This window comes from Hirundo rustica, chromosome 3, assembly GCF_015227805.2.
Source record: "Hirundo rustica isolate bHirRus1 chromosome 3, bHirRus1.pri.v3, whole genome shotgun sequence".
Classification (NCBI taxonomy): Eukaryota; Metazoa; Chordata; class Aves; order Passeriformes; family Hirundinidae; genus Hirundo; species Hirundo rustica.
In genome coordinates, this window is record NC_053452.1 from 41751282 (window position 1) to 41761641 (window position 10360).

Consider the following 10360-nt stretch of genomic DNA (forward strand, 5'->3'; position numbering starts at 1 on the left):
CAGCAGAAAAGCAGTTATCACACAGTGGTAACCACAGTGTGTTAACCACAGAGAGTGGTTAACCAGGTATTTCAAAGGAAGAGATGCTCAAAGTCTTGTTTCACTCTCTGTTCCTTTACATCAACTCAGGTGTCCTGTTCCCTCTTCTCCATACCCTATAAGGGTTGGAGGGATTTAATGCAAAGCTCTATGTCCTCCTCCCAGCTTTGCTTCCAGCCCTTGTCTTTCTCTGCAACACACCATGGGGAGCTCAGTTGGATCCTTTGGTGCTTCAGAGGGCAGCAGGAGGTGAAAGAATTGGTAGATCATGGGCCAAGATCATAGGTTGTTATTGGTCATGCCCATGTCTTCCCAGTAGCTAGGCATTTAGCATTTGAATCAGCCCACAGGCCACTAGCTGTCAGTTCTTTAAACTTTTTAAACGATTAATTTACAGTGCCATGACTGGAACTTAATAAAAGCCAATGAGAAAAGAGTTGAGAAAAATCAAAGAAAAACACTTTATAGTTATTTTTGCATGATTTTCTGGTCATAATACCATGATATTAGAATAAAACGAAATGTCTTTGATAATTCAAGTGGAAAAGAACCCCCCCAAAACCCAGGAAACAACAGTTCAAACAATGTCTTCAAAAAAGGAATTAAATTATCTTCTTTCTGTGAACATACTTGATTTTCACCTTACGCTTAAGACACAAGCAGCAAGAATTTACCCACTGATGTCTCATGTGCTCTACCGAGCAAATTGCATTTATAATCTTGATTTGTGCATTCAAATTCATATACTGAAAATTAAAATGTCTTTTTCATTTTGCAAAGAATGTGACAGGACTAATTATTTTAATGCATCTGGATGACCTGTTTCAAATGCCTCTTTAACCAGCTTAATTTAGCATATTTACATTAGCATTTGCATTCAGCCTCATTTGTATTGCCACATTACACTTTGAATGATATAAATCTGTACTAAAGGCTCCAGAGCTTTCATTGTTGGAGGGGGATAGACCAGAATGGGATTAATGACAGGTTCAAAGGACACAGGACATTAGTGCATTAACAGGAATCAGAAAGTCTTCCATAACATCAGAGAGTGTTTTGTGACATTCATATTTTCTCCTTCCCCCGCTTCCTCTTTTAATGTCAAGTTGTATAGATACACAGAAGATTTCTGCAAATCCTCTGAAAGATTCTCTGGAATACATTTTTTTAATTTTGGAAACCTTACTCCAACATTATGTGATTGTATGAAGTACACTAATAATTTACAGGCCATTTTCCCTTTTTTTCCACTGTTAGGGAGGACTGTCCCAGCTAATTTATTTTGCCAGTAGGTAAAAATACCAATTAAACACACTGTCTTATCTTCAGTCCATGACAGTTTAATGCCAAGGGAAGGTAAGGAAGGAAAATCAAGTAAGCTGATTTCTGTTTTGCTAAGGTGGCTAGTTTCACATCAAGAATCAGCAAAGGTGCTGTTTCACAAGACAGTAATTTTTAGCTGATGTCAGTGAAATGAAGCAGGTGGTGCCATCTGGCTGTCCTTTGGCACAGATGCCATTCATCACATGGATCAGGCCATATGATAGCCACTTGTTTCAGATTGTGTCTGTACATAGGCAGTATTTCTATGTTGACACAATTTTACAGGAAGAAGGGAGATGAAGGCAAAAGCAAAAGATTTTGTATAGGCTGGAAAAAGTAGATGTAAAAATGCAGGGCTGGATCATCCCATGAGCACTGCATTATGACTCAGGGACCAGGCTTGAATCCCTCAGGGAGAGCAAATGGCAAAAGCATGCAGGTGTGTAGTACTTCCTTCCAGTGCCCAACAGGAACTGTTCAAAAGATGGGGATAGGAAAGGATGACATGTAAAGTCTTGGCACAACTTTGGGTGGGAACTATTTTCTGGCTTTTTGTGACCCATCTGTCCTTTTGCCAGAGACTTAAATATTGGACGTGAGCCTAAAGCCAGTTCTGCTGCTGGGGTCAGTGCAGTCAGAAGCTCATCATCTGAAATGCATGATAAACACTAATCACTGTAGCTGAGGTTATATTATTACCAACTCCCTATGGACTGATCAGTTGTTAAACAACGATTGAGCTCATTAAAGAAATATATAAATGAGTTATTTTTGTGTAACCACCAGAAAAACTGACGTCTGTTTTTCTGCAGTCTGATGAGTGGCCAAAGAGTGCATGTGCCCCTGCGCCCTCCTGGGCACCAGCTGGAGGGAGCAGTCAGCCACACTTACAGGACTGTCCACAGCTCAGTTTTCAGTGCATTGAACATTTGCTCTCTGTGACTGGGATATGCAAAGCAATCACACGCAGACAAGAAATTTCGCAGGGCAGAGTTGTTCCTCCGAGAGAGCTCAAGCTGAGCCAAGGCGGAGAACAAGGCTGAGAGCGCTCTGCCTGTTTATTTCTTACTTTTTATGGGTCTTACTTTTTGTGGGTCTGGCTGAAGATTGGCTTTTGGAGTTTTCACCTCTCAGCCAACTGGCCAGACCAGCCGTCAGTTACAATTGTTTTCAGGTTAGAAATACGCAAACAAAGGACAGAGAATGAAAAACAAAGGATTTTTTATGTTACATATGTGGGAAAAAGGTAGAAACTGCTCCTAATATTGTACAGTAGCTAAAAGGTCTGACTCCATTTTTATGAGCAATCAAAAGGCTTTAAAAAACTCAGAAAAACCAGGGTGACAGCTCTCCCAATCCCAACACATTTAATCTAGCTTTGGTGAGAATGATGAGTGATATAATAAAGAAAAAAAAGCAAATCTCAGCAGTGAGTACTGGAAAGAGATGAACTGCCTTGAGGACATTGATCATGACATTTGAATTCCAATCTGCAATTCATGTAGTTTTATTTTGTTATATTCAGTTAAAAACTCTGTGTTGTAATCACAGATTTCTTGGCAGGATGTCTTGACATTATCTAACTCCTTTATCATCAAATGCAATTGCATATGGTTGCTTATCTTGTTCCTTTATTTTCGACTTCTATTGATTTCAAAGGTCCATATTAATTCAGGTCTTTGCTTCACAGGTTCAGAAGGAGGTAAATTATTGTTCATAGGACCAAGAAAAAAACCCCAAACAACAAACCAAGCACCTATTAAAGGACAGTTTGTGGATGTCTCTTTCTACATAGCAATTCACACTGTGACAGAGTCTGTGTGTGTGAGAGAGAGAGAAGAATGGAGAAGTCCAGGAAAACTTTTCTTGATGCCGTAGATAAGATGATAGCAGCAGCCAGCTCGATACCTCGTGATGAACTGCTTTTTTCTTACAAGGGAATTCTCTACCCTGCTGCTGTTTGCAATCCTGAAGTATTCAAAGCCTTGGAGTCCTTTGAAGCCAGAAGTGATGATGTAATTTTGGCAGGATACCCTAAATCCGGTGAATATATTATAATTTTTTTTCATAAATAAGGTTCTGTAATAGCAGGTAACAAGACAAGGTTTGTACTAAATATATGCAATAGATATTATATGATACATAATATTGTGTATTATGCTAAATAATAGTATTTAGAATGTTCCCAAAATTTTGTAAAACTGGTTACATTTTCAAAACGCACAAATTAATTATGAATATTTTATACATGAAAGTTTTCAAAAGGCTAAGAAAAACAATCTGATTTTCTTTTCTATAGCATATAAAGGTCTTTGATATTTTTGCTTTTCAAAGTTATAAAGTTAAATGTACAAATTGGGGAGAATCAAAATACAGTTTTTTACACCAGGGTTAACTAGATATTACATAACTCTCTTGATATTACATGATCTGCTGTCACATTTATGTTTGTAAAGTTAAGAGCTTTACATTTATACACAGATTGGAGCTTTTGGAACCTTCAAATGCTGAATATTCTTTAGTTTATTTCCCATAGATGTCAGGAAGTAGCTATCAAAAGTATTTTTGTAGTCCTTGAGGTGATTACACTGTTCTTCAATTATTGGGAAATCAAGAAGACATCTGTGCTAGGGTTGCAAGTTTACCCTACATCATTGCTCCTACTGCCTGAAAGCACTTGTCCCCGTGAAGGCCAAAGGCTTGGTTTAGATGTGGCTCTTACACATTTTAATCTAGCTGTTTCTCTCTTCCAGCAATGGGTGCCACTGCCTTACAGTAGATAGCCACAGCTGACAGGATTGTGAAGTCATTTTTGTTAATTGTATTTCTTTTTGAAGAAATGTTACGCACTTGAATGCAGTTGTTAAGAGTACAGTGAGAAAGGTGTAGGCCCCCAGTGTCCAGAAGTCAGGAAATGATAAATTAGAGAGGGGGAGATCGATGCAGGCTCTTTGATATCTTTTGAATAAAAAGATAATAAAAGTTTATAGGAGATGTCACAGCATAGAGTTTTTTCAATTTGTTACAGAAAATGAGTGCATGATTTTCTGATCTAGTTCTGCTCCTGTGTTGAAGTAGTGTGATCCATCATTCTTCCTAAGATAATCCAGCCCACCAGAAAAGGCTTAATACATTAGGTTTTAAAGTACAGGTTTTCCACCTCAGTGTCCCTTATATTTGTCACAATAAAATTTATTACATTAAGTAGGTTTTCCTAGTTGAATCTTAATGGTTCTTCTCCATTTTTAATTACTTTACAATTTACAAGTTAATTTATGGTGTATTGAGCTGTTCAGGTTGGAGAAATCTGTCCTTGTGAGGAGCAAAGGTATGACCATGGGAGGTGATTGACCAGATAATCAGCTGTGATTGCATCACCTGAAAGGAGGCCAAGTAACTCACCTGGGAGTACTACCACCTCTTGACTTCCCTGGGAAATCCATTTCTGTTCATTCTCAAAGTTTTATGAGCAATTCTGTATTTTTCTATTTTCAGGCACAAACTGGCTTAGTCAAATTATAACTGACCTGATAACCATATCTCAAAAGAAAACACCGGGTAGGGAAAGCAGTGTGAATGCTGAAGAAGAATTCCCCTACCTCGAAATTGGAGATGCTGAGAAATATGAGGTGGGCACAGAATATGTATGGAGATGATCAAAATTATGTGCTTCAAATACTGAATATATGATGTATCAATTACTGCATTGTTTGAGAAGAACTTTACCTGTTCTCTTTATGTGGCACCTGGTCAGGATTAATCTCATTTGGACTGTCAAGTACTGAGGGATAAATGAACACTTCAGTGGGAGGGAGAAAAGCGCATACTCATGAGATACATAAGATCTTCAGAAGTTCACCATAGCATCGTTTGTATTAAAGAAGTGCTTAATGAAGTGTCAAATAATGAAATATTAGCTTTTGTCTCTCTTAGTAGTTCTTTCTCCTCATCCCCTCTCTCAGTCCTTTAGGACCTTCAGCTTTCACACATAGCTAATCTGTACCCTACATTTAGATTTGATCCCTTGTGTTGATTCCCTTCCTTGAACAGAAGAGAATTATCACTGAAGAGAAGTAACAATGGGTAGTGTTCTTCCAGTTGTTCATGGGCTTTTGGAGATTTAGAGCGACTCAGAGCAGCACACAAATATCGCAGAGCAACACTCACATATAAAACACAAAAGCCACTTCTATCAGCCAATAATGTTTGATTAATTTATCAAGGCAATATTTTAGCATAGGTTAATGAAATGAATACTTGCAATAACTGAACTGTCCACTTTCCTCCTTCCAATTATTAAAGAGAATGATCAAATTACCTTCTCCAAGGTTTATGGCTACTCATCTCCTTCCTGAAAACCTTCCCAAGTCTATCTTCAAAAACAAAGTCAAGGTGAGTGTCGATTTTTATGTATTAAAAGCAAACACTTCAACAGATTTTTTATTTAGCCAATGTAGTTTGTGTCAATTTCCAGGATCTCTTTTATACTTAAGAGTTTAGCCTCGTCATTTCTACATAACTGTTTAAGCACTGCCATTCATCTCACTTGACCTCAATTTGCCCTTGCTGGCACCTTTGCGGCAGTTTCCACAAGAGAATTGAAGGGCTTGAACAAATCCTCCAGAGGCAAAATGTATTTTGACATGATTTCCTGTGGGAGGAATTTTATGGCATTATTGCAAGTGAGGCTTTCCATGACTCAAGTTTCAGGGAGAATTGACATTGTTGTGAATTTTTCCTGCTACTTAAATCATGAGCTATGATTGTTTGATCAAAAGATACATAGATTCTGCATAAATAATGTGGTTAATCTGTAAAAGATAATAATTATAGGCAACCATCTTCTCATGGTACCAAAGCAAAGTTAAATACTGTGCCTTCTGAACTGGGAATGAAATTGCTACTTGTACAAGTAGCACACAAGGTATTAGAAATCCCCAACTGCAGTTATAAAGTAGATTATTAGAATTTCTTTTTTAATGTTATGGTCTGCTATGTCTTTCTCTATAAGTAATTAATTTAATTGTTTTTCTAGATATTGTTACTGATTCGTAATCCAAAAGATTTGGCTACATCTTTTTACCATTTTTCCAATGGCCTGGCTACTCTTCCCTCCTATGAGACCTGGGATGATTTCTTCACAGATTTCATGACAAAGAAAAGTACAGTATATTTTTTCTGTCTGTGTCAATTATGCAATGATTTGTCTTTGTCTAAAAACACTTGTACTTTGGTCAATCAGCTTCACTAGATTTTTTGGTTTACAGTACAAAAGCAGAGGTTAAAGATAGAGAATTAAGAATCTGAACTGAATCTTAGCAGCTTTGTCTTACTTCTTGAGGATAAATATTTGTCAAAATGGTACTTCCACAGACTTCTTAAACTTGTGCAAACAGGTATGTTACCTGGAAGAGGCAGTTCTTCCTTGTCTCTGTCTGGGGTCCCCTTTTCCCCTCTCTCCTGTTTTCATCAGCTTGTGTGCAGGGAGATATATTATCAAATCCATGCTAAATTGGATGAACAGAAATATCTGGACTAAGTCTAGTGCCATAAAAGTGGACTAATTCTAATGCATTAAAAAAAGAAAAATATAATAGCATTACTTTATAGTTAAAAGTTTGTTGTAGCATATGGCCAGAAGAAGTGAGGGTTCCACAAGGTTTTAGACTGGGTTAAGGGAGTCTTACAAGATGGACTGCAAGATGACAGCTTTTTGGTGGACTCTCAGCTGTCTTGCAATACTAACAAGTTTTATTTTTCTGACTTACAAATGGTATCATATGCCTGAGCCTGGAGAAAAACCTGTAATTCCCACAGGAGGGTGTAAGCTCTGCCATAGAAAGAATTAATAAAGCCCTTCGCTGAGAACACTTAATTAGAAAAAACTAGTGTAATCTTAATTTATGCTTCATCTTAGCATTCTTTGGTTTTATTTAGTGGCCTGGGGATGCTACTTTGAATACCTTTCTGAATGGAACAAATACGCTGATCAAGAAAATATAATGACAATAACTTACGAAGAGGTAAAAGAGGTAAGGTTAACAAGAGTTACAAATACCTTATACTTCAAGGGACATCTTTTCCTGAACCAGTTCACCAGCATATCCATCCAGAGCATCCAAAGAATGTGAGACAGATTATTGTTTTAAGGGAAGAAAAGGGAATAATCAAACTTTAAACTGTCCTTAAAATTTTGAATGTGGAAATGATTCTTGTTTTTTATTTCCCTGTGATATAAGCCCAAATGATTGCAATTTAAAATCTCTGGGAATTTTTTGGGAGGAGCTTTTATGTTTTCAGCAGTCTGGATTTTGCTCACCTGTAAATCCTATATAATATTTTGTAATCTACAGGGAAGCAGCTCATATCTCCTCTAAAATAATTTTGGAAAGAGAAGTACTCTGGACCACTAGTCATGGTGATCTCTATGAATATGCTGTGTATGCAGGCAGCAGAAAGATATAGGGATGAGTACACAATGGAAAGCAGTGTAATTTGTTTGAAAGCCATGCCGTATGTTAAATTTCTCTTTCCAGAATCCTGCCCTGGCTGTGAAAAACATAGCTATGTTCTTTGGAATTCCTCTGACTGAGGAAGAGCTCCAGCTTGTGGTGGAGAGGAGCAGCTTCCAGTCTATGAAGAAAAACTCAGAGAAGACCCATGGGGTGTTTGGCAACATTCTCTTTCGCAAAGGTAGGAAGCTCCACTTGGCTCAGGTAGAAATGTGACACTCTCAAGAACTTGGGCCATCCTTTGGTTCTTTTTCTGGCTCTCATATTAGCATTGCAAGTTAGTATCAAGCAGGTTATCACTGCTTTGAGAAGACTCTTCAAGGACAACTGCTGAGGAAGATACCCAGCAAGGCTCTCACAGCAGAGCACCTTCTAGAGGCTCACTGATGGCTGGCAGGAAGGAGGAAGTGCCATGTGTCTGAATTCCTCTCCACCTCTGTACCTGGATCACCAATTGCCCAGCCATTAGAGGCTTACCTGAGCAGGCAGCAGTGGGCCAAACTGATCCTGAGTGGTGTGACCACACTCTTTAGGAGAGTACAGGAATCTTCTGATGGCCACTGCCAAATGCCTGTTCACTCTTACCCATTAGAAGTGAGCCAAGCAGGCAAGAATCCAGGTGCACCCAAGAGAGGAAACAAAAGGGAAGAACTTTTGCAGTGTAGTGTAGGGGACACGGACATGAGAAGGGCAACCTGGTTGTCAGAATCTATTTCTGCATTTTGCATTATAGAAGTAACTGGATAAAAACTGAAGCTGCCAAAGGAGCAGAAATGCAGCTCTGCCTGCTCCTGGCAGATGATTCTTAATTAATTCTTCATGATCTTCCACTTTGCCAGTCGTAACTGACTAGAGGTGAGAGATGTAGGGAAACAGGACTTCAGGCTGCCTTTTTGAACAGAGTCACCTGAAAAGGAGCATGTTCCTTTGCATTATAGCAAAAGATTATTCACACATGTGCAACTCCACTGATTTCACAGAATTATATTGGTATAGAAAAATGTTTCGTTGGGAAAATGGGTCAACATTCTTTAATGTAAAATGCATTAAAAAGGACAGATCTATAGAATAATAAAAAACCAAATTTCTTGGTTTTTAAGACTTTTTTTTCCTTCTTTGAAGGCTGTGTTAGTGACTGGAAGAATCTTTTCAGTGAAGATCAGAATGAGAAAATGGACAAAGCATTTGAAGAACGTGTAGCGGGAACTAAACTTGGAAAAAAGCTGAAGTATGACTTGTACTGCAAAGCCTGAAGAGTAATGAAATGTGGTTAGAACAAGAACTTTGCAAGGCAGACTCAGATCATCTGAATGCTCTACACTAGAAAACTCGATCAAGTGATCCAAGCAGCTTAGAATTTCTGTTAGAATCATTGCAGCAGCCTTTACAGTGACAGTGATGAGTAATGGCCTTTTGTTTCATGGTGAGATCTTTGGCTACACCCATTTGCTGAAGAAGATGTCAAATAATCATATTTACAAAAACTCATCAGCCCTGTTCCAGCTGTCACCAGGAAGGAAATGCCCCTTTAATTTCTACCCAAATTCTGTGATTCTAGACTATTTATGATTATTCAGTGTTCAGTCCAGGCTCATGGAAAATCCCTCAAACTGCCCAGGGTTGGTGACCGTGGCTGGGACCCCAGGAAAGCATTGCCTTTGACCTTAGTCCATGGGAAAAATTTCCAACACTTAGCAATTAAAATTAAAATTAAAAGCAACAAAGTTTTGAAATAAATAGTAGTTTAATTTGTCACTGGGTGAAAATTTGTAGTTTTGGGTTTTTAGTATGGAGATGGATGAGAGCAAGATCGAGGATTTTGGGCGGTGTCTCATCGTCTTCTTTTTCTACTCCATTTTCTGATGTGATGGTGGCACAAAGACATTGGTAGAATGGGTTTGATACAGAAATTGTGTGTTTAAAATAGGTAGTGATTATTGGCACAAAACTAAATATTGTATGTTTTAAGAGTTAATTGGACTGGAAACCTTTAAAAGAACTTGGAATTCTTTGGCTGGGGTTCTTGCCAGCTGTGTTTTCCAGCATCCTAAGCTAGGTTTTAGCAGTGTGCAGACCTTGAGATAAGAACTGAATAAACAGCTCTAAAGACCAAAAAAGCTGCAAGTTCTGCTCATCTTTTAACCCTGGTACTTTGTGTGATAGAAAACAACCAACGCTCACAATTCAGTATGCAGATTATTTTTCTTCAAAAATGTTTCAAATCAGTCAACATCTTCACAGAAAATATCACTTCCAAAACTAAGGAAAAGGCAGAAGCCTAATGACATAGGAGATCTTCCATCAATCTAGCAGAAACTAAACAAAGCTAGAGAGAGGAGTGTGAGATGTGGGGTTTCTTTATGAGACCAGACGACTGCCAGTAGCAAAAGGAAAGAGTCTGCTCTCTCTCACTGGGTGGGATATAATAGCTTTATTCTCGAGTCCTGCCCTGCCTGGCTAGAGCTCTTTGCCGATGGCTCAAGGGC

The 10360-nt window shown here is 38.4% G+C and overlaps 1 protein-coding gene across 1 annotated transcript; it reads left to right on the forward strand.

The window, feature by feature from the left end:
• Positions 1-3203: 3203 nt before the first annotated feature.
• LOC120750837 (sulfotransferase 6B1-like) lies at positions 3204-9563 on the forward strand. The gene is made up of 7 exons (XM_040059878.2): positions 3204-3405; positions 4858-4991; positions 5665-5754; positions 6398-6524; positions 7300-7394; positions 7899-8055; positions 8997-9563. The coding sequence occupies exons 1-7, from the start codon at positions 3204-3206 to the stop codon at positions 9125-9127; spliced, it is 936 nt and encodes a 311-aa protein (XP_039915812.1). The 3' UTR covers positions 9128-9563.
• The last annotated feature ends 797 nt before the right edge of the window (positions 9564-10360 follow it).

Excerpts from the sequence above, each read along its gene's own strand:
- LOC120750837 (XM_040059878.2), top strand. The coding sequence starts at position 3,204 with ATGGAGAAGTCCAGGAAAACTTTTCTTGATGCCGTAGATAAGATGATA. Across the intron at positions 3,406-4,857 it reads GGCAGGATACCCTAAATCCG|GCACAAACTGGCTTAGTCAA; the intron begins GTGAATATATTA and ends TTCTATTTTCAG. Across the intron at positions 7,395-7,898 it reads CTTACGAAGAGGTAAAAGAG|AATCCTGCCCTGGCTGTGAA; the intron begins GTAAGGTTAACA and ends TTCTCTTTCCAG.